The following is a 23,648-nucleotide window of genomic DNA, read 5'->3' as shown; positions in this document are numbered from 1 at the left end:
TACAACTCAAGCGTCACGCCAGTCTCAGACTTTTTCTATTTTACAGGCAGAAATTTGAACGGGGACCGATATGTTTGTGACGATAACGTTTCTCATTGTACAACCAATCCCTACACCTGTACTTGTGCATCCGTACATTTATCAATCGAGTTGGTTCCACACTTTACGTAATTCGTTATTTTATATAGATCATTCACAGTGATCTGTGAGCCAAGCACTCATAAAACATACGCCACGAGGATTTACTTGACAAGCAAATCTAATATACTTGTATAATATCGGTTTTCAACATCTTGGATTCTCGTTTTCAGCCGTGCGGTACGTCTGTGGTGACAGTCGTCAACTAATATCTTATCTCAAGTACTGGAGAAAAAAAAAAGGAAGAACAAACTCTTTGATGGTAAATTGTGGCGATCGCATGCTGTGTATATATACATATACATCGGTACACGGTGCCAAAACGCTGCCGATATCTGCGAATGAATCTATGATGCAACCAAGAATCAGTAAATCGCAATTTCGAACGATCGGGGAAGGCTAGCTGAAACATACTTCGCGAACGAAATAAGAGACGTCATTTTCCGTAAAATTACACTCGAAAAACTATCACTTTTTATACAACTTGAAAACCGCATTCTTACATCTGCGTCTAACATTAAAGATATACAGCTCGGTGTTCTTTATTTTTTCCCCTAAATGTAGCGAACAAAGTAAAAAATATACGATGTAATTTAACCTAATAAAATATTACAAATTCTATTGATTCCCCGGCAGGAAATCAAAAAAAAGGAGAAGAAATGCTGAAATGATTTGATTGTTGAGTTCAAAGAAACTACTAGTGATAATTAATAGTTCAATACCAGACACCACATGGTACAACAGTCAGTGTCAGCCCAGTTATGATCCGACGTAATTCAACTACTATTGGCTCATGACTGAATGTAACAGCCCCCTTATGATAACGAGTAAATACACAAGCTGAGCAAAGTGGTTCCGCGTTTTGCGAATCATAGTTCAAAGCTTGAGCTAGCAGAGCAAGTTTGTGCAAATTTTTACTCGTTCTTGTCACATTAGTTGTGTGTCTTAATTTATTTATACGTATATAATATATATCGTGTTTTTTTTGTGTGGTTATATTTAAATTGAAAATAATTTAACGCCAAAATGACGCATGCTATCATACAGGATAAAGAGAAGGTGGAGTTAAAACGAGAATTGGGACTATTCAGCGCCATTAATATGATCATCGCTGTTATGATTGGTACGAAAATCAAATTCTCGTTTTTTTCAAAATGAATATTTTATTGTATTCCTTTTCATTTTTATTAAGATTATAAATTGTTCATTCGATCATGAATCACGTGTATGAAGTCTCTTCAATGATAATCGTTCTTCAAACTGGAGGCGCGAAGCCACTGAATTGTATAATGAATCGTTACATTGTGACTATAATAATATATTATTGTTTACATTTCAAACATTCGTTTGCTTATCAAGTTCCGTTTTATAGTACGTTTAATGACCGAAATGTGAGTTTAGATATGATTATAAATAAATTAGAAATCTACTAACATTAAATTGATAAAAATAAAATACTGTTGTGTAACGACTTTGTTCACACAACCAAGTCGAGATTGAAATTCGGAGGGAATGTTTTTACGTAAATAAAATTCAATTGATCTAGTATGTTTAGATTCGCTCTATCTTTGTTCCTTCGATTTTTATGTAGAAATATTTACCTCCAGTCTATTAAAAAAATGTTAATTTCTTGAAAGTCTTTTACATATATTACGACACGGAAAGATAAGTCGAGATATCGCGCGTGTCAAACGCCAGGTACAGATATTATCAATTGGAAGTGAATCAGGTTGTGTAAAAAAAGGCTTCACAATCGTTAGAATCGCTCGTAATATCAACGAAATGTTACAAATTTATATAGTAGGTACTAATCGCAAGTCAAGGTCTACTGACTTCTGCCACCTTGTGTACAAAGCCGCAGCGATTTATACACATCCTGTTATAATTAATTAATACACAGCAACATATGCAACATTGTTAAATCATGATATACATTTTTTTTTCAACACTCGTTGATAATTTTTTTCTATTTCGATATCAATTGCATAATGAAATAAACATGGTCATTGGACAAAAGTGCTATTGACACTAATCATCATAGTTGTAACCCTGCGATTATATTCACAAGTGCAAGACGTGATACGTTGCAAAATACTTGAACGAATCGTCGGTGAAATTATATCTAGGAATCAATTGCGAATATTTTCTACCAGACAGATCTCGAAAAATAAAGCTAATCGTTATCACAGTGCCATATATTTCTAACGACTAATTTATCTGTGCGCAACTCTTTGGATCTCCGTACATTTGAACTGTTAAATCATGGTAGCATATATTTACAATTTGTCTAATCCAGACCCCACGTGAAGCGATATACAGTATTATTCCCAGTATGCGTATTAGTATAGCAAGGCCGATTCTTGACATAGATTCCTAATACCGACACTTACCGACACCTTCCCTAGACTCAAACTTTTTTCTGCGATGACATCACAGCGATCGACACCTGCAGTACTGCCCCGAAGGTCAAAATCACGCTGCCTTACCAATAATTTTATTTACCAGAGGTCAAATCGCGCTGCTTAACCAACAATTTGTATCGATCGAAAGTTCAATTACAGGTTTGTCATACTTATTCTGACTCAAGTGAATCAGTACTATTCCACTTTTTTTTCTATCAGCTTGGTCAATACCATGAATATTGACGGACAATCCGTTGAGTTTTTCAAATTTCGAAATGCTGTTGTTATCTAGAGATATTGGAAACTTTATGTCGTCAGACCGTAGCACTGAGTTGTAATGTGGGTATAAGGTGGTTTCTGTAGAATGCTTGTTGGTTGGGGACAAAGCTACGGTGACCGACCAAAGCAAGCAGTGGGAATCGTTGTTGCAGATGTTTACCACAGCCATCTTATCTCTGATACACTTTGGTACCGCGGTATAGGTATGCAAACTACCTCATAGTGGCATCTACTTGTCAATGTTGACGGTGAGATTGATAATTTCAACTAACGATCAGTCTGAAACCTTTTCCTTAAAATCTGCCACGTTTGTTAACAATCGGTATGTCGCATTTTCGACGAACCATTCGTTAAATATTCGTTGAATATAGGATGATTTCGTTTGTTGTGTTAAAAAACTTGATTTCTTCAACAATGTACTAATTTTTTTTTTATTTCACATTTACAAGCTAGGATAACGTATACTTTTAAACTCTTCGCTTTCTGTAAAGCGTTGTTCAGCCTTTTAACCGCAAGTTCCTTTACGTTTTCTAAAAAATTCTCCACGTCTTTATGTTTCAAATTGACGATGAATCCGGTTCTTATTCTTCCCTCAAAAGCAGACTCCAATTCGTCCTAGTGTACTCAATCGCTTCTTTTTTGTTTGCGCGTACATTCGCCCGTTTTCTAAGAACGTTTGAATTTTTCCGCCAGAGATTTCAAGAGTCCGATCGTTGTGATAATTCTCGTTTTTTCTCCAACCGTTGATACCTTTTGAAAAATTTTGTTCAAAAGCCTCAAAATTTAATTCATTTTTGAATTTCTGCTATTGAAGATGATTTGTTGGAGATTTTGTACGCAGATGCCATGATATTGATCGAATTCAAACATTTTGCGGATTCTATCTTTAGCTGAAACTTGAATGATCGCTTCCCGTGATGAGAACTCTTTTTTTTATAGGGTGAGCTGTACGTATGTGGGTCAGTGTGGTACAGGACTGGCATATCATGTTTTGCATTTCAGAGCGATAGTAACCCAATTCCGCAGGTCTTGAGGCTTTAACTTTGTCCTTGACTAGTCGATATCACACCAGCATCCAGGTTGACGAAAACAATTCTCGGAACCATTAATTATGGAATGTAGGGTGGTTGATATTCCACCGGAAGCTGTTGAAGGTTAACCAGAATATTCCTGAGATTGGCAGGCTGATTGTACGAAGAACAAAAGGGTTTGCGTCGCGGATTTACCTCGACCGTCAGTAGGGGGGGATGACAGTGAGATTGTTGGCAAGGTAGCGCGATTTTGACTTTTGAGTCGGTACCGCAGATCTCGATCGCTGTTATGTCATCGCAGAAAACGGTTTGAGTCTGGGGAAAATGTCGATAAGCGTCGGTAGTAGAAATCTATACCCAGAATCGACCTTACTATACTACTGACGTGACCGAATTAATTGATTTAATTTAAAAACAGTTTCGAGGTTAACGAAGAAGTCAGAACCACATTATCATGTTGTCCCTTCGTTAATTAAGGGGTTATACACAGTTAGAAGGCCGAAAAAACCGATTTTCCCAAGATTTTTTATAAAGACACATTTCAATTTATTAAAATAAAAATTTATATGTATACACATTAGAGCAACATTGAACTTCGTTCTGATATTTTTGATTTGTAAAAATAATGATTAACAAAGCTACAATCTTCGGGAGCAAGATACCTATACTGTATCATACAAAATGATAAAACCCAACATATTTAGTTAATATAAGGTTATCTAGTTTTTGAGCAAAGGAATAAGCAAAATATTAATTTTTAACGAAGCGGTCACTAATCAAGGAAAAAATTTCGATTATCCCAAATAATTTTCGCCACGATTTGGTTATAAAATGGTAAATATTTATCGGCGACAAAAAACCTTCGATCAAGAACTGAAACACATATTCATACAGCTTGTGTAAAAATTTGAGACACATATATGGGTTCAACCGTTTCCGAGAAATCCTGCTCATTGACTTTGAAAACATAGTTTCGAGAAAAATACGTTCAAAGTTTCACAAGCACGTTTAAATGCTCCGGGGCGTCTTTGCAAATGTGCGCGTAACTTCCACAATATTATTTTGTTGGATCGACATGAAATTTGCGTAAATGCGTAAAAAAAAAATCGATTTTTGAAAAATCCAGAGTAATTGTAACCACTTAAACCCTTCCACAGGGTCGGGAATATTCGTCTCGCCAACAAGCGCCCTGGAGAGATCAGGATCGGTAGGATTCTGCCTGATAATCTGGGCCCTAAGTGGAATGGTATCGTTGCTGGCGGCCCTCGGTTACGCAGAACTGGGTACAGTGGTGCCTCGATCCGGAGCAGAGTACATTTATTTCGTCGAGGCGTTTGCCCCGCTGCATCGATACTTGGGTGAAATTCCAGCGTTCCTCTGCTCCTGGGTGTTCGTCTTCGCGCTCCGTCCCGTAGAAGTGGCGGTGGTAGCTCTGACCTTTGCGGAGTACATAGTGCAGCCGTTTTCCAACTACATTAAAAATGTCCCCGAAGAATCTATGCACAAGGTGATACTGCTGCTGAGCATCGCTGCCCTCGGACTGATGACCTTCATAAATTTGACTAGCGTCAAGCTCTATGTGAAGGTCCAAAACGTCTTCACGATGTGCAAGGTCGGCGTTTGCATCCTCATCATCGGCGGTGGGCTCGTTTGGCTCGCGTCAGGTCGGACTGAGCTCCTCACCGAGCCCTTCAAGGGCACAACCCGTTCCCCGGGCAACATAGCCCTCGCCTTCTACAGCGGCCTCTGGGCCTATGACGGGTGGACAGCAGCCTCGATAGTCACCGAGGAGGTGAAACGGCCTGAGGTCAACATCCTCAGAAGCATCTTGATATCTGTTCCCGTGGTGACGCTGCTCTATGTCGCCGTCAATCTCATGTACATGTCAGTACTGACAGTACCCGAAATGTCCTCCGCCCCAGCAGTAGCTGTTCTATGGGCCGAAAGGGCACTCCCACCCTGGTTGGGCTTTGCGATACCCTTGGGGGTTGCCGTCGCCACCTTCGGCTGCGGCCTCAGCATGCAGTTCGGAGTTTCGAGGCTCTGTTACGTCGCCGGGCAGCAGGGACACGTTCCGGAAGTCTTCAGCTTCATCCACATACAGAAGATGACCCCAGCAGCAGCGGTGGCGCTCCAAGGGCTGATCACCCTCGTGTTCATCGTCTCCGGGGATGTAATCGCCCTCATAGAATTTGCCAGCTTTCTTACATGGTTCTTCTATGGACTCGCCATGATCGCCCTAATCGTACTACGTCGCACCAAACCCGATGCACCAAGACCCTACAAGGTTCCGATCGTCATACCTTGGCTCGTCTTTTGCGTTTCGCTGTTCCTATCGATCATGCCAATCGTCAAGGATCCCTCCCCCAAGTACGCTTTTGCTGGGATTTTCATGCTCATCGGTATCGCGGTTCATTACCCTTACGTCTACAAGAAGAGACACGACAAGTTTTTGGGTAAGTATTTCGGCGGTTTTCTCAAGGGAATATATTTTGGGAATTTATATCCTGGTAACCAATTATATTTAGATTTGTTTTATCCAAAGGTATGCACGTCAAGCTTCGTTCGCGTGTAATTTTTTTATGTATTTTTATTATTTATTTTTATCAGGATCAATCAACGGAAACTATGATATTGTTATTGACAATTTAACGTCAACCATATCGCCCGGATATGGTTCTTGATTTCCACGATATTTAAAAAACGGCTCAACCGATATACTACCTCGAATTTGGAGACATCAGCATTTTTGAACATCGAGATTATCCTCTTCTCCACGATGCCACTTTTTCATCGAACGTCATATTTTTTTATAACAAAATCAAAAAGTCGGAAACTTAAGACAAAATATCCAATTTTATATTCAAACTGTTATCATTTTCTCTTTACGGAGAACTAAAAAATTTACTTTGTCACGCTAAAGATAGAAAATGTGAACACGAAGTTCGATGTAACATACTTTCGAATAAAGTAAACCCGAGTTGAATTAAATAATTGGTTTTCGAGGTATAAATTTTGAAGATATATCCTCTTTTTCAGACTAACTGCCGCATTGATATTCTTTCTGTAAAATAAAATTGATACCATTTTTCTGCTTTCAGATAAATTCACCTATGCAGTGCAAGTATTGTGCCTAGTCGCTTCTCCGGATAGAAAAGACTGATTAAAATATTTCTGGTTGAATTTATCATGATACAAAAATCTATATTATTCGACAACCGATTCGTGTGGATGAAAATGACTGTAGTGAAAGATGGAAAACAAAGGCGATTAACTATAGTGTTGGAGTGACCAGATTGTATGTAATCTCCTGAACTTGTTGATTTGCTGTGCTGCCACACAATAATGGTCATCAGCTTGAACAAATAAGAAATTTATCAAGTTATAGTAAATTATGTTTAATTTTATGGTAATCATTTCATTGATACACGTCTGTGATGTAAGAACACTGCTATTTAAACACTTACTCAAATTGACGGAAAATTTATTTGTGTGCTGATGTAAGATGAACGGGTAAAAATATCATGACCAAAAATTAATATTGAATCTTTTTTTTTCTTTTTATTGACAATTCAATTATGCTTGAGCATGGAAATCGTACATTATAGATAATGATACTCGATTTTTCTCGTGATTTTATTTTTCTATTTTTTCTATTTAAAGGCTGGTTGTTAGAAAACGAAGGCAAAACATTGTAGTACAAAACCATCTTAATTTTTATACCGATTGTATTGGAATAAAAATTAGAATTTTTGATGGTGCTATTTTTTTCATCCAAACAGGTAGCATTAGAATATATTTCATAAGGCACGAAAACATTGCATTATAACACCTTATATCAAACTTCCATTATGAAATGTATAAAAATAAATCTTATACGTCTATTTATTCATATTCAGCTTAGAAATATTACCACTTGCCAGATAGTTTTTACTCAATTCACTAATCACTGGGTATTGTTTCCATGATTCTAATTCAATTATAAAGGTGTTTTCGTAAAATCTATGAACTGTGTAAAGCTCACTCACGCTGACATCGTGATAATAATACTTTAGGTGTACAACCCATACAAATTGTTGATTACAGTTTGTAAAGTACAAATTTCATTTATGGTCCCGTATCGGGTAACTCCTACGAAACAATAATCAGTTGTACAAAATTGATAATACTAGAAAATTATTTGACAGTTTATCCTGATGATGTATCATCAAATGCAATTTTTTTAAATCGAAGTAACGCCTGCGTGGAATTTGGTATTTGTCTATGCAAATGTGATTTTTTTTCAATCCAGTGACGCAACTTTATTCCTAAAATAACTAGGTGAGAAAATATATCTACTATCTTTGGAATTATAAGGAAAATTGAATAAGCTGCATATGTCAAGCGTTACGAAAGAGTGTGATTTATGACGAATAGATAATGATTTTGACCAGCGATAATTATTTGAAGCCATAAAAGTCGTTACTGCAATTTGTATGCCACAAATTTTTCAGTAAAACTTATATTAATTAGACATCCGACCGTTGCTACCCATCAACGAATAATTGATATTTTGTTGAATTATTCAAACAACAATAAAGAACAATTCATTAAGGTATACTAAAACTAGTGTGATTTTTTTGTTTACCTTTTATAAAAATTCAATGTAGTCAACTTATATAAAATTTCAATAAATAAAATAATTCCTATCCTAAATGGGAAGTTAGTACGGCCGTGGGTAAAGTCAGCTAAAAAACAAGACAAAATATTCAAATGTCTCAAAAAAATCATACAAATCCTCATAGCCTGTTATCAGAGCTACCTATCACCGCTATATTACGTGTAATAACTTCCCATGTCAAGTTGCTGGTTTTTATTTATAACGATAATATTGCCTCGAAAATTTCCGTTGCAGATATGTTATAATATAATATAGTTATTCTATAAACTCTATAGTAACGTTACAGAAAAATAGGGTTTTGCATTTATTTTCTTTATTATTGAGCGTATTATGCCGTCACCTTTATCTCTGTTTCACCAAGTTGTAAAACATTCAAAAGTGAGTTTGCAAATTTTATACGATCTGTAAAATTCGATGAACCTGTTGCGGCTGGTAAGTTATTTTTTCACTGACAAATTTATGGTGATGCAATGTATAGGAAGTAAGCCTTCGTAGCGCATATCAGTCTTCTCAATAAAAATTTCAAGTGCGAATACGTATTAGATTTGTATTCTTGGAGCAACATAAATTGGAAAACCCTATCAATAATAATAACATACCTATACACGTGTAAATTTATATAACAACGTTTCCTGTATAGGTGGACTCTGATATAAAGTTTTCGTAAAGATTCAAGTACCTTTAGCTACTAGATACGTATAATAATAATAATAATATAAAAACTAGATATTATTTTTAATCATCCATAACGCGAAGAACAGTAACATAACACTTACTTACTAAAATATCACGGTAATTGGTAATAGAATTAACATCAATCAATTGATGCTAATGGTTGTGAGGTCCCACACTTTGAACATGTTTGTGTTACGCTGTAATAAAAATTAACTTGTGTCCAAAGTGTCTGAAGTATGTTGGATATTTGTAAGACTATGTCATATATTTGCAATTTTTTGGGGCATGCATTTTTGTCCCATCAACCGAAGTTTTCAACGTAACAAATCTAATGATTCTCACATATTTAACTACTTACCTTATGATATGTTGTAGTTTTTGTCGCAGTTCATTAGTTCTAACTGATTCCATAGCTAGAGCAGCGTCTCTCTCTCTAAGTTGCTGGCGTAGATGATAAATTGTGTCTTCCAGGGCCTCGAAAATTGCCTAAAAATTATCAGATAGTTCAGTTTGAGTCTATCGTCAAAATTTGTTTAAAAATAAAACACAAACCAGAACTCTAATTAACAGCTACAATATTCTTAAGGAGACTGTGGCCGAATAATCCGATAAGTGCTTACTCGAGATTCCTCGACAGTGTCTGAAAGTGCAGGTGGCTCATCCAGACAAAAAAATTCTCTCACACATGGTATTTGTATGAGAATGGTGTTGTTTAAGATACCATTTACAAAATTTTGTAGCCCTCTTATCCTGTCTTCGAGAAAGCTAGGTGCAAAATTATCTCCCAGCCATTTTTTTCGTGGTAAAGACAAATGGGAGGTCGAAGCTTTCTGTCTTCTCAACTGCGTCAAAAGTCGAACAAAATCTGTGTATCTTCTGAAAATGAACCAGCATTCTCCAAGTCTCGGTTCAACACGCAATTTGTACACCTGTAAGTATAACACAGGTCAAACAACACATAAGGAAACAGGATTGAATGATAAACTTCTAGAACATTTTTCATCAGTTTCGTAATAATTTTTGACAGCAACGATTCAGGACTTCTATTATACTCAACCAGGCAGGTTACGGATAAGATTTCATTTCTCACCGTGAACCTCGCTCGTTCCTCCATAACTTCGTAGCCAACAATTGGTATTCTCAAGTCGCTATTAGACGACGGTTGATAACGAGCTTCGGTGTTCCTGTTAGGACTGGTCTGATTAGGATAATTGAATCTCTGTACGGTAAAAGAGTTGGAATGACCAGATCCATCAGAGTCTGGACTGTCAATCGTTCGCAAGACATCAGGCTGCGAGTTCCTCTCTTTACTAATAGCTAGAGTGACCTCACTCACGCAACCTACGCTGTTACCTGAACTGGACATTCTAAGAGTCGTAAGCTGTGGATGTTAAAGACAATAAGCAAAAGATTTCGTTTGAACATTCAAAATCTGCTTGTGAGATGTGAACAGTGTTGCACACTGACCAGTTCCGGCACTTTATTCATTTCCACTGATTACTTGAAACAATTTACATCGGGGCAAAGATTAGCTGGGACAAAACAGTCTGGATGAATTAGTCAGAACAATACCGAGACATACGTACCTACTAGGGCGGAGTGTTATTCACAACGAAAAATAACCTCGCAACAAGTCATTAGTGCTAATTAACGGAGCGATTGGATTGAGTAACCAGCAACAAAATGGGGAAGCTTGTAAACTGTAATTTCGTCACAACTCTAGACAGTTATTGAGTGTATTTCAATAATCGTGTAGCGTACGAAACATCGAACAATGTTTGTAGAATCGCATCGCGTACATCTGGATTGAGCTTTAAGTTTTGACGTATGCGGTCAGCGGTGTGTCAGAAAACATAGTGGGATGAGAATACACGCAACAACAATCATAATAATAGTGCAATGACTCATAGCCCTGGAGTAAATTGCGCGCGTAAGTTAGAACGTGGATTTCCTTCTGCTATTTAAAATAGCTCTCAAATTTCTCGGGATTAGAAATTGTCGAAGAAAAAAGGAGAGAAATTGGTAAATTCAGTAATTGCAAAAGATAAAATTTCAGTACTTCGTACTCTTAATACTAGTGTACAATTATTGTGGCGTTTCGTAGCTTTGACTAGAGTTCTAGTCGTTGACTAATGGTTAACCAGAGTTTCTGTTTTATCAATGTTTTGCAGAGACTGCTGATAAAACAGGGACTCTGGATTTTCCAAGTTTGTCAAATGTCCATAGTTGTGTGTCAACAAAAACCCTAACCTAACTCAAACTAACCTCTAATCTGAACATAAACGTAATCCTTGAAAATGAATAAAGACTTATTGAATATCGGAACAAATGTGAAAAAATGTCAAAAAGAAACTCTGACCCCGTACAAAATAGCAGTCGTAATGCTGATCAGAGAGTACTGCAACGAACCGACAAAAGGTGAAAATTATCCGTATTCCGCTTATTTAATCTTTGCTGGATTTCAGTGTACTCAATAACTCTGTTTTATGCTTTTAGCGATAATAGAAAGACGCGATTTTTGCGTCCTGGCGTTGAAACTGATTCAGGTATATACTGCCCTATTCTTTCTCCTATTTTTCTTTTACTACAAGCACATCTGATTGACAAGATATTGTTTTGCTTTACTGACGGCTCTTCTCTTTTGCATAAACATCTTCCTTCAGTCGCCAGATCTAGACTTTCGTAACCTGCTGAACCTTCTTCATTCCGAAGAGTACGTACTGCAGCGGTTCGCGCAACAGCTCGAGGTCAAGCTGGATGAATTATACCATAAAGGAGTCGAGGGTTTATTGGATCTATCAGAAAGTCTCATGCGTCTGATGGACACGCCATTAGATCATTGCGTAGCGCATCCAGCTCTGAACAAGAACTCAGTTCTCGGTTTATACACTAGACGGATAATAATATCCTTTGAGAAATTAACGTTTCATCAAGTGGTTGCGTTGTACGAATCGTTTAAACCTTATTGGCAAGTTCTGTATAAAATGGAGAACTTGGGTCTGTCGATGGGACATAAAATGGATGAACTTTTGGACAATCAGTAAGAATTTAGAGACAAAAACTCATAATTAATTTCTTAATATGCAAACAAACTTAACTCTGTCAGTCTTTTCTGTTTCTAGAAATGACGTCGTCTGGGGAGGACGCCAGGCGGAATTACTCGTCGCCCAACAAGCTCTTGCTCTTCAAACGGACGAACATAAGGCATTGCCGCCAGCGGAACTACAAGCCCTCGTCAAAGAGCTGCTCAACTGTAGTCCGTACTATGCCGAAGCTGTGAGTATGCATTAATCTCAGCATTTCACTATATTAGTCTTACTGCCTGATTTATCTTACACTCTGAAGCTATCCTAATTAGTATATCTTATAGCACTACCTCAGTTACTTGAACTGTCTACGAGTGAACGAATATTGCGGAGCGGTCGATAGTCTATACCATTGTTTTGATAGACTAGCACCTCTCGATAATCGGGCAACATCCGAAGACAGAACTCGAACTTTCAGATACGCCGCTTTAAATCTTGCAGCTCTTCATGCCCAGTTTGGCCACAAGTAAATCGTTTTTATCGACTTATTGTATAATCGAGCTCCTTACTCGATTCAGGACTCTCAATTTTTACTAGTCTTTAATTTATAGTTACATATAAATGTAAAACGGCTGTTCCATCGTTTTTTTGTTTCAGAAAAGTTGCTTTAGCAGCTTTGAAAGAGGCAATTATGATGGCACAAGAGTCTGGGGATAATATATGTCTACAGCACGCTCATTCTTGGATGTATCATCTAATCGATGACCGAAAGTAATTGTTAAATAGATGAAGTGTACAGTTTTTCATATTGCAAATATTAAACATATTAATGCTTGGTTTCATTTCACACAGAGGACAACTCATCGATAGATCTGTTGACAAGGCCAGCATGCTCGTTATCACTCACACAATCAGTCTTCGCCTTATAGCATCTGCTCACTACTCTGCGATCGAAGCAAAAAGTCCTCCTCAAGTGTTTGAGGTACGTTCAGAGTTTTTTTTGCAAACTTGAAAGCATGCACACATCAGTGTGAACATAATTCATTAGATAGATCTGTTTCTTGGTTTCTCAGACATTGGTAAAATCTGATGTCCTCAACTGCCAACATTCAATGATTGACTTGATGTCGATGTCATATGCTGAGAAAGCGGCATTGTGGGCTTATTATGGTAAGACAAAGATGTCTTCGCTTTGTTCGCAATTATTACTATTGCATAATTCTGGAGATAAAAAACAGCAAATGTTCAATGGCTCATCGACATGTCAGGCAGTAGTTAACGTAGCCAATATCTTTGTTGAATTGGGTGAATACATTCTGGCTGAGGTGGTGCTGGATCATGCTAAAGAAAGATTTCCAAATGAACCGAGTAGCAAGGTAAAAGTTCGAAATATCAGAAGATATTATCCGCTGAAATACGGTTTGTCATTCGAAACTACGGTTGTTAAAATCATTTTCCACGATTCACAGATATGGATGATCAGTGAACAAATGCACAAATTCACACGGACAATGAGGCATGAAAAATGGAGCGAAGCAGAAGCCATAGCTAAACAAATCTCTAGTATAGATCCTTTGGAGAGCAAATTTAGGTATAATATCGTAAAGAGCTGACTTTTGAGAAAAGAAACCACTGAGGCTGGTGAAAATTAAAGAGGGAAACAGTCATTGGGCAGAGTTTATTGTAATTGGTCGTTTTTTAATGTTCTAGGCAAGCTGAAGTTTCTTTCGCCAAAGGTGACTTTCCTAGAATAATGGAGCTCATTGATAGTATTGAAAAAACTAAGAACTTAAATCCGCAGAATCAAGTGCGACTTATGATTTTATCCAGCCAGGTGATGTGCTCCTCTAGATTCCCTGGTCTTGGAACAACTGGTACCAATGCTCTTGCACTTTTAAATACAGCAGTGGAGATAGCCACTAGCAAGCACCTCTCGTATCAGCAAGCCATCATAAAAATGAATCTTGCTAATATACAGGTATTGTTCTAAACGTAATATGAAAATATATTTTGCAACTTTGATCCAATCAACAAATTTGCTATTGCAGCTTGTAATGGGTATGCCGAGCCAGGCAATGAAGTTAGTCAACGATGCTATAATACCCGTACTCAGCCACGGCGGGTGTCTTGACCAGGGAAGAGCATTTGTTCTTTATGCAAAATGCTTACTAGCCACTACAGTATCAAGCATCACAGACGATAGGAAATCAGCGCTGGAAAATGCTGTTAAATCCCTGCGCAAAGCCAAGGATCATTTTAACAAAATCGAGGCTTTTAGCAGAGTGAAAAATGTTTTGTATTTACTGAGCATCTTGTATCACGAACTCGATTCTAAAGCTGAGCGCAATCAATGCGCCTTTGAATATCGTCAGCTAGACATGCAGTTTCCTACAAAATCGGATTCTAATATTACTATGTATTAGGAGAATTTACGTTTGTAAAAGTTTAGCAAGAACATTCTTTCTTTGTGCTGTGATAATAAATTCGTATCTTTATAAACAGATATTCCATCATTTTGTGCTACGCCTTACTTTCTATAAAGTGATGAATAATCATTCAAAACTCTGGACCCCAGAAAATATTTGGCCCGCCGACGCTGACATAACCTCAAAATCAACCGGGTTTCTAGTTTATGACGCTGACTTTGTTACTTGCGTTTATTGGTATGCTTAAAAGTTTACCGTGCCTTAAGGATTGTTTATCGTGTGAAAAATTTCGGATATCGTCAGGAGGTAACAAGGTTATGAGAGTGAGATTGTTTTATTCTCATGTATATTTGACAATAATGACATAGTGTCCAACTTATTGTTGACATATTCTTACAAATTGTAAGTGTTTGAACGGTTTCTATTGCCTATGAAAATTTAGTCTAATATAAACCCTCTTTTTTCCTTAGAACTTCTTCTACAAGCAGAATAATGGATGACGAAGAGGTGCGAAACTCCGAGGCCGAGGATGGGGAATATTACTTTGAATCCGATCACCTGGCACTAAAGGGGAATAAAGATTATACAGCACTTTTAAAAACAATTGTCATACTAGAGGCTCAGAGAACCCAAGGAATCGCTGACTTGGATAAATTATTAGAAATCCAAGCAGTTGCGGTAACGGATCCCATATCTTTCGTCGCCAGACTACAGGATGGCGATCTTCTCGAGCTTCCTGGGCCACAAAAAATTGCTGAAATTCCCTACATTGATTGGACTCAGTATAATATAGTATTACCCGATAGCTCTATGCGACCACAAACTCGGCATGGACCGATTCTTCCTCAACTTCAAATAAAAAGCGAACCTGACGATGGAAAGGTATTTTTCTTATTGCGCTATGACACATAAATGACGATTTTTACAATCCGCAAACTAATCTTTACTTGCTCTAATATTGTATTAGTTCTATTGTAATTTCATTTTTCCTTTTAAATGCAATGTATCTCTACTCCAGGTTCTTGTACGAGGCCGAGCATTTGACCAAACAAAACCTGAGACATTCAACCAGCTATGGACAACAGAAGAACAGCGACGTTTAGAGGAACTTTTGGTCGAATATCCGCCTGAAGAAGTAGAAATGCGCCGTTGGACCAAAATTGCCAATGCACTTGGTAAATGTTTTTTCATTCTACAACTGATGTGAGATCATTCCATAATTAATTGAACTTTACTCTTTGTTATTATACCATTGCTATATGTGAGACTTGTTATATTACAGGTAACCGAACGCCTAAGCAAGTCTCAAGCCGTGTACAAAAATATTTTATCAAGCTACTCAGAGCTGGACTTCCAATTCCCGGAAGAGGACCGAAAGTTAAATTGGATGTTAAAAGAAGTTTGAATCACAGACACCAACGAAATAATTATTTGTTGTTTAGACCCTCCACGTTTTTTCCACATCAGGACATGTCTTTCAACATTGGCGACGATATGCGCGATATGTCGGTGACGGAGGACTCGGTAAGTCTTCTAACTCTCAACGTTTTATCGAGTTCTGAATTAAACTTAAGATTCTTGCACTCTGTTCAGGAGGATGATGGTGGAAATGGAACCACTGAAGATACTGCAGAGTTGAGACATATTCAGTTGCTTCGACAAGTCAAAGCAGAAAAAGAAGACGAACAGTTGCAGGCTTATCAGCATGTTGGATACAAAGTAAGTCATTTAACATTAATTTCGCGTCCAAATAATGAAAATCACGATTATGCACTTTATTCTTGCTAATGAATTTAATGTCATTCTTTGCAGTGTTCATTATGCGAGGAAGAGCCTCTGAAGGGAACCCGATGGCATTGCGAAGATTGTCAAGGTAAAACGAATCTCTGTGGAGATTGTGCTGTCGCACAATTGGAGTCTGAAACGCCAATGCATTCCCCGTTACACAAATTATGTGCCGTTCGACCATCTCAGTCAAATAGAAGCTACGACACGGATTATTTTCCACAAAACTTCAGTAATTCATCGTACAATTACCTAGATCCTAATTTTCTGCCTGAATAATTCTATTTGATATTTTTAAATCAGCACGAAGTATAAGTGCAAAACAATTTGCTTCGTTTTAATGCACAATCATTGAATAATTTCGCGTATTGGGAGATGTTATCAAATCAGAAAAACGACTAAGTCTTAGAAAAAATGGTTTTATTGATACTATACACAAATTTTAGTTTGCTGTATCATTTTTAGCAAATATCACATAAATTTTGGTTTCTAGTTCCCGAAAAGTGCCGTTCCGTAAACTGTTTCGTATCTCCTTGAAATATTCTAGGTAATGGTGTATGTTATGTCTGAAATTTGAAAAAGTTTGGTAGAAGTATAAATTGCCCTCAAAATATTGCCAAGAAAAATGCCCTTCATTTTACTTACATCATTAAGAGAACTGCGCCCAAGAGTTCTTTGGTCTGATACAAGTGATGCAGATACGCTCTCGTATGATTCAAACATGTCAAACACTTGCAATCTTTGCAAATAGGTGTGAAATCATCTGCATACCTTGAACAATTAAAAAGTAAATCAGATACTGTTTCGTTCAATTCAAAATATAGATGCACAGAGAATATAAATTACCGTTTTTCTGATATCGATATCATAGGCGATTCGCCGGTTTCAGAATGATGGTATAAAAATGTGAGTGCACATGATCGTTCGGTGACGAGATAGGGATAAGAAGAATCGAATAAATCCACTCCTAGTTTGATGAGATTTATTACAGTTACGGGGTTCCAGGCACCCATCGTGACACGCATTTTGTCCTGTGGTAATAAGCTCTGAAAGAAATAATGCGATCAGGTTGGAAAATAGAATATTCAAGAAGCTGAGTAGTGCATTTTTTTGATGATGTACCAACAATCGTGTGTTTGACGATATCTTCCACAAACTGGAAAGGGATCTTTTCAGTTTCTGGTCCGTTATTGTGTAACCCGTCAATAACATATCCAGCCAAATCTTTGCCTTCTAAATTTTTTATGCTCATTTCTCTAGCCGTTGTGTTGTATCCGCCGCCAACGGCGCCAAAAATGCCTTTATTTCTTACGACTTCAGACGCCTTATGCCTGGTTAAACACTTATCAAGCATTTTTATACTGCGGTCTACAGATTTTGTGATTCTCTTGGAACTGCTACCAGAGTGGGTATCGCTGTCGTATAGTGCCAGATAAAAGTCTGGCCTAAATGCCTCGACTATATCCATATAACCATCTGCGTTAATTATCTGCTTTCCATGTCTGGTCCACACTGCAATAGTGTCTTCGTCATTGTAGCCAGAAACAGTGGGTTGTGCCGGATCTTCCATTGTAAGAAATACAGGATATTCCTGAATAATAATATCATTATGAAGGAGCATATACACAACGCATCTTTTGAAATCTTAGCCTTTAATTTATGTTATAATTTAAACTTTACCTTCAATCCCACAAAATCTGCAATTGATTTAAATTGTCGGACTGGATCGGTCATGTCGAATGTGGTAGGCAGTGACATTGTTAGTAACAGTTTTTCTGGCGTAATCATTTCTAGTACCTCTTTGGTAATATGCGGAACGCTACCACGCTGAAATTATTTGTAAATATTGTTGTATAAAAAATAAATTTTAATAATGAGTATAGTCTTCGCTTACATTGAAATTTGACTGAAAGATTATAATAGAGATAAATTTGACAAGTAAATTTAAAGAAAGAGGAAACCTTTGTGTAAAGCATTAATAGTGGTGTTTCCAATACCACATCAGGTGTTCTCTCTAATTCTGACAGTGTGCCAAGCCGAGCTGAAGATTGTGTAAACAATTCTGGCATAAACTTCATTATGCTTTGCGTACTTCATGTAATACAGAGCACAACAGGTTATTGGAAGGTTATTAGTACCATTCTGAAACTACGTCATTGTTTTAGTAGGTTAGAAAGGAACATGCGTCAATTTCTATGATTTTTTCGACGTGACCAATAACACTAATAGTTCAACGTGTTAAATACTTCTGTGGCTGTCAAGTGACGCTGATTTTATTAGTCAGTTAATATTCTTCCCTGATTCATGGGTACGTGGTACACTCATAGCGCTGCGAATTGAGAACACGACGTAACCTCAAATAGTGACGTTTAACCATCGACGTTGTTTCGCATGGCGATGTGTGAAATTAACCGTTGACAGTAAAACTCAAAGACTGACTCCTCTGCAGATTTTCGTAACCAGTACTTGGCGGGTAAGTGGACCTGGGCGACTGGGGTCGCAGGAAGCCGTGTTAACGATCCGGTAGCTGCTTTATCGGCGGGAACTATTGATCCACCGGTTTTGTATAGTAATTCTTTATCGACCGTATTAATAATCATAACAACCCTCATCATTGCCTTAGCCAAAACAATTTTTTTTATCACCTTCTGAACGAATCCAAATTGAATTCAGCTGGCAGAAAATGAACTATAATCCACGGGTCGTTCATCAAAATAAAATAAGATATCGTAAGTGCTAGTAGAATGTGTTCGGATTAGATCGCTTAGACCGAATATAGATGACGGAGAATATAGGTGGGCGTCTCGGGATCAGCCGCAGGATTCGAGCATGTGCGTATGGGTATCTTTTTTCAACAATGTCGTTGTTTGATTCGTCGGGAATCAAACCATGGTAGGAAAGTCGCGATGTACCGCAACGTTATTAACTTTCGAAATGCACAGTGTCAAACAATCACGAAGATTTCAAATTTCAACGTATAAAATTGAGCATTGATCGGCTGGGCGATGACCAAAATACGTATATTTATCAGGAACAGGAGTGTAGGCGTTTATAATAACGTGTTAAAAAGTTAACATGATCGGTTGGATAGCATTTAGTGAAAAAAAATATGGAAAATAAATAATGCCCACATCGGAATACCCCCTCAATGCTCTCATTCTCCAGTCAGAATCCTGTGGTCATAGATATCACCTGCATAATTTCGTCAAAAGTTTCTAATGACAGGCAACCAGCCGGCCAGTCGGGAGTAGCGGCTGCATACAGAAAGGCTGTGTGCGAAAAATGAGCAATATGACGACGTTAAAGAATAAACATCGCGCTACATCTAGCGGAAATTTTCGTAACACGTGTATTCGTAATTGATTCGCGCGTTGAGGGGGTTGATCGGATATTCACGGCGGGAAACAACAACCAATCAGGAGGAAGAAGGATCATCGGATGACAGCGGCGAGATCGGCGGAACGAATTTCGGCCCTCCTCTTGTTTCGTATTCTTCTTAATCTTCGTTCGACAAGCCCGGTGTCAACACGTTGCGTTAATTCCGTGCAACTCGTTGATCTAGAAAATTCCCTCCTGCTTAATTCTTCCTACCTTTTCCTTTTGTTACCTTCTTCACTATCGATTTTACCGTAACTTTTACCTTTTTCTCTATCGTTTTACCTTCGTTTCCTTTTCGTCCTCTTACCTTTTCTACCGTTTTCTTTTGCTACTGACAAGTTTATTTCAAATTCGAATCAGTGAGTGCTCGAATCATCGGCTAAGGTAAGGCTTTTGGTTTTTTACTGTATGCTAAAGTTGCAAAGCTGCTCATATCTTTCTCTCGTATCTTCTGTACCGTATTTTCTTTGGTTGCGTCCTGTGATGCTTTTGAATTTCCGAGCGACCTCGCAGCTAAAATTTTTACTTCTTACATGAACGAGTACGGTTTTGGGTATCTTTTACAATTTTTTCTTTCCGATGAAAGATATTTATAAATGTGTTAGATATAATAGTTTGTGCGGATTATTGTTTGGAAAACGTCTTTTGCGATGATCGCATGCTGCCCGGAAACAAATCGTTCAACGTAAAAACATCAAACTAGCAGTTTTTGCATAAAATTATGTAGTGCTTGAATGGAGGAAGTAATGAAATATTGATTTTTCATAAAACAGCTGCAGTCCAAAGTAAAAGTATCGATTTTCAACGAACAAAAACGCTCTACATTCGTTGATAATAAAAGAAACAAAAAGGCATCGGAAAAACCGTTCACTTCGTTCAAGTACTGCTTTTTCGAACGAGGTTGAAGTTGTAACGTTATCCTAACGAAACATTGCTGAAAAAAATCACAATTTTCTTAATTTTACAATGATTTTTAAGGAACTAAGAATTCGAAATATAAGTGGGTTTTGTTTTATTACGGTTCATCGATTTTCAGACAATTCAAAAATCGCGAAATAACGGATTTTCCTCAGCATGAATCGTTACGACATAACGTTACTAATTTCAATATATAATTTTCTCAATACATATTGCAATGATTTTCGAAATATCGTGGTCACTGATTTAACAAAAGTCATTTCTTACGTGGATTATACATGTATTAGACGTGGATGAAAAACATCCAGAATGTTCGATGCCGGTACATGCCCGTATATTCCGATGTAAACAACGGATTTTGCACGCCACATAACATGATCAACTTTTTCACCGTAGAGGTGACCGCTGTTTACATCGTGCTGTGGCTTTAGCCGGTTCTTCTAAAAGCACTGGTTGTGGTTATTTTATTTTCTATTTATGACATTGTAATATTAAATCGACCTTCTTCGAGTTATGAGTTTAGTTGAGGTCGCCGTACCTTTCAGTCGTCCTGCAAGCGATTAAAATAAGTTTCTTATGTCATTGTTATACTGTGTTTTTGTAAATTCAAATCTCGCTTTGTTGTCTTCAATTCTGTTGTGAGCAAGGCTTACTCCGCATACTTTCTAGTATCTTCGCTGCCCTTCTCTCGTAAACTCTCTATAAAATTTGTTCTATTAATTATATCTTGAATTTCAAGCATCTTAATTTAACTATGTTTAATTTCTCATCAACAATTACTTCGTAAATTAGCTATCGCAATTCAATTTGTTTAATTATCTCTTGATTATGTTAGATATTGTAAACTATCACTATCGTATTCGAATATTTCACTCGCAAGTTGATAGCTACCGAAAACCTTTCGTACTTGATTAATTTTTATTATTTGAAATTTGAAAGATGGTTTAATTTATTTATCAAGACTTGTAAGATCAATTATCAACCCTGAGTATCGGAATGTTGATGAACACGAAATATTAACATAGTGATTCGGTTTTTTACCTGATTGCAGCATTAAACTGCAGGTCGATCGTTCGGGGCTGGTGAATATCTCAGTTGGGTGAACCTAGCAAAAAATCTTGGAAAACAAAGTACAGAAGCTGCATAGGTCACAACGTTATTGCAAGAACAAAAAAAAAACAGGTACATTCGTTTGAAATCATACTTGATTTTGAATTACAATTTCGTTTTTCATTGCAAATGATTATAGCCGTCATGCTTGACTGATATGAAATGTTGCCTACCAGATTTATGCATTTCTTTATTATTTTTGTTTATTCTATTCGCCTTCTATCAATAGTTTCTGTAGTTTATTTATTACTACATCTGAAACTATTTAAATGTTATTTAAAAAAAATTTTAAATCACCACAGATAGTCTATAAAGTGACGTGAAATCTGATTCAAGTATATTGTGTGAGTAATATTCTTTTATACTCTTATTCCAGTGTCGAAAGTACGTCGCTTCATCGTTCAACAGCAAATGCTACGAGAACTTTTTCATCTAAAGTGTGGAGCTTCATCGTTGAACCGTAAATGCCACCAGGATTATATCGTATCTGAAGTGCGGACCAACTCAGAAAAGGTGAGAATAATACTTATTCAAATAATGGTTGATGAATCAAGGTGGTAAATTTGGAGCTGAATTTTTATCCTTCCGTGACGTAAAGTGAATGAGCATGGAAGCGGACAATAATAATGATGAATATCAGCATCAAACATCCACAATATAAAAATTCGCTAAATTAATTCGAGCTTGTATCTTTATTTGTTACAGAGTTAAGCGAAGACATCCGAATGACTACTCCATTACTTGGCAGCATTGGTGAGTTTGCATGTATTTGGGTTACAGGTACTTCTCCGGGTCGCTTTTATTACGTGCCGATAATTACTTTTGTTTCTGATTCTGCAAGTTAATTTTTTTTTATAGCTGTTTAAGATCTAAATAACAGTAAAACGGTAATTCCAAGTTAAATAATTGAATTTTGCAGAATATCCCAATTTTATTTTATAAGCCTAAGCCCAAGCATTTACTCTGAAATAATTTACCGCATAAGCTATTGCCAGTAATTCGTTTTCAACTGTTTAGTAACTTCTCTTTCATTGATCTTGTAATCTGGTTACATATTTTGTATTCTACCGGCAAATCTTTTCCTATTAGACCCTGACTTAATACGCCTTCTTATATGACGAATCTTGATGCATCCGTCGTTAGTATAAAAGGTTTGGTGAAAGCAAGATATTGAAATATTGCATTTTCTTACAATTTATCCCGCGGATACCTGAAAAATGCTGTCTAAAGGTTTTACTATTTTGGAAAAATTTGGTACAAAGCGTCTATAATTTCCAATAAATCCTAGAAATTATTTTATATTCTTTGCGTTTTGTTGTCTTGAGAATTCTTTAACTGTTACTATCTTCTTTGGATCAGATTTTACACAATCTTCTCTGAGTAAACGGCCTAAATATATTAGGTAATTCCGTGTTCAGAAATTTGCATTTTCTGGTCAAAAGTTTTCAATTTGCATTTCTTAATTTTCTCATTACAAAGAATTGAATTTAACCTCATGTTCATTGGGTGAACTAGAGTATATAACTGTATAATCAAGGTAATCAAATAATTCTATTTATTTGTAACGCGATTAAAACGTGACCCATCAACCTGTGAATAATCATTTTTCCTTAGGCTTTAAGACAAATCAGTTCTTCAAATGTCAAGGGTCATTTTCATGAACTGTTATTGCGAGAATATTTGTTATTACTAACTTACCGTTGCCTAGAGAAAGAAAAATAAGAAAAAGTGAAAAAGAAAGAAAAAAAAGAAAAGAAAAAAAAAACCAACAACAACATCGGGCCAGACAGATTTGGTACAATTTTTTTTTCCGGTCAAGG

The 23,648-nt window shown here is 37.0% G+C and overlaps 5 protein-coding genes and 1 long non-coding RNA gene across 15 annotated transcripts; 4 read left to right on the top strand and 2 right to left on the bottom strand.

The window, feature by feature from the left end:
- The first annotated feature begins 1,098 nt into the window (after positions 1-1,098).
- On the top strand, positions 1,099-7,646 carry LOC124297217 (b(0,+)-type amino acid transporter 1-like). The gene is made up of 3 exons (XM_046747993.1): positions 1,099-1,261; positions 5,008-6,306; positions 6,952-7,646. The coding sequence occupies exons 1-3, from the start codon at positions 1,165-1,167 to the stop codon at positions 7,011-7,013; spliced, it is 1,458 nt and encodes a 485-aa protein (XP_046603949.1). The 5' UTR covers positions 1,099-1,164; the 3' UTR covers positions 7,014-7,646.
- On the bottom strand, positions 7,386-11,014 carry LOC124297221 (sorting nexin-16). Its single transcript, XM_046748003.1, has 5 exons — positions 10,772-11,014; positions 10,276-10,566; positions 9,806-10,114; positions 9,544-9,671; positions 7,386-9,382 (listed from the first exon to the last, which is right to left on the bottom strand). Exons 2-5 carry the CDS (start codon positions 10,549-10,551, stop codon positions 9,325-9,327), a joined length of 771 nt encoding a protein of 256 aa, XP_046603959.1. The 5' UTR covers positions 10,552-10,566; positions 10,772-11,014; the 3' UTR covers positions 7,386-9,324.
- A 30-nt stretch (positions 11,015-11,044) lies between these two features.
- Positions 11,045-14,634, top strand: LOC124297216 (anaphase-promoting complex subunit 5). 3 transcript variants are annotated; one of them, XM_046747991.1, is made up of 12 exons: positions 11,045-11,115; positions 11,357-11,603; positions 11,682-11,731; positions 11,849-12,225; positions 12,308-12,461; positions 12,556-12,737; positions 12,869-12,982; positions 13,064-13,193; positions 13,285-13,587; positions 13,681-13,802; positions 13,922-14,189; positions 14,260-14,634. In XM_046747991.1, exons 2-12 carry the CDS (start codon positions 11,483-11,485, stop codon positions 14,632-14,634), a joined length of 2,196 nt encoding a protein of 731 aa, XP_046603947.1. In that variant the 5' UTR covers positions 11,045-11,115; positions 11,357-11,482. The 3 variants fall into 3 exon arrangements, with proteins under 3 accessions (XP_046603947.1, XP_046603948.1, XP_046603946.1); XM_046747992.1 differs by having other exon boundaries at positions 11,081-11,207; positions 11,412-11,603; XM_046747990.1 differs by having other exon boundaries at positions 11,081-11,207.
- A 177-nt stretch (positions 14,635-14,811) lies between these two features.
- Positions 14,812-17,706, top strand: LOC124297220 (ZZ-type zinc finger-containing protein 3). 4 transcript variants are annotated; one of them, XM_046747998.1, is made up of 6 exons: positions 14,812-14,951; positions 15,108-15,519; positions 15,656-15,812; positions 15,920-16,161; positions 16,231-16,356; positions 16,450-17,706. In XM_046747998.1, the coding sequence occupies exons 2-6, from the start codon at positions 15,130-15,132 to the stop codon at positions 16,699-16,701; spliced, it is 1,167 nt and encodes a 388-aa protein (XP_046603954.1). In that variant the 5' UTR covers positions 14,812-14,951; positions 15,108-15,129; the 3' UTR covers positions 16,702-17,706. The 4 variants fall into 4 exon arrangements, with proteins under 4 accessions (XP_046603954.1, XP_046603956.1, XP_046603955.1 ...); XM_046748000.1 differs by having other exon boundaries at positions 14,818-14,943; XM_046747999.1 differs by having other exon boundaries at positions 14,880-14,960.
- Positions 16,828-18,826, bottom strand: LOC124297218 (queuine tRNA-ribosyltransferase accessory subunit 2). Of its 4 annotated transcripts, XM_046747995.1 has the most exons (7): positions 18,669-18,825; positions 18,384-18,570; positions 18,103-18,249; positions 17,549-18,013; positions 17,269-17,468; positions 17,068-17,193; positions 16,828-16,988 (listed from the first exon to the last, which is right to left on the bottom strand). In XM_046747995.1, exons 2-7 carry the CDS (start codon positions 18,498-18,500, stop codon positions 16,865-16,867), a joined length of 1,179 nt encoding a protein of 392 aa, XP_046603951.1. In that variant the 5' UTR covers positions 18,501-18,570; positions 18,669-18,825; the 3' UTR covers positions 16,828-16,864. The 4 variants fall into 4 exon arrangements, with proteins under 4 accessions (XP_046603951.1, XP_046603953.1, XP_046603950.1 ...); XM_046747997.1 differs by lacking the exon at positions 18,384-18,570 and having other exon boundaries at positions 18,669-18,826; XM_046747994.1 differs by having other exon boundaries at positions 18,384-18,825.
- A 1,043-nt stretch (positions 18,827-19,869) lies between these two features.
- LOC124297099 (uncharacterized) lies at positions 19,870-22,738 on the top strand. 2 transcript variants are annotated; one of them, XR_006906531.1, is made up of 4 exons: positions 19,870-20,184; positions 21,770-21,900; positions 22,205-22,341; positions 22,534-22,738. It is a non-coding gene; the product is annotated as an uncharacterized LOC124297099 (long non-coding RNA). The 2 variants fall into 2 exon arrangements; XR_006906530.1 differs by lacking the exon at positions 19,870-20,184 and having other exon boundaries at positions 21,518-21,900.
- The last annotated feature ends 910 nt before the right edge of the window (positions 22,739-23,648 follow it).

Source organism: Neodiprion virginianus, chromosome 2 (genome assembly GCF_021901495.1).
Source record: "Neodiprion virginianus isolate iyNeoVirg1 chromosome 2, iyNeoVirg1.1, whole genome shotgun sequence".
Taxonomy (NCBI): Eukaryota; Metazoa; Arthropoda; class Insecta; order Hymenoptera; family Diprionidae; genus Neodiprion; species Neodiprion virginianus.
Note: the sequence above shows the minus strand (reverse complement) of the source record. Positions and strands in the feature narration are given on the sequence as shown.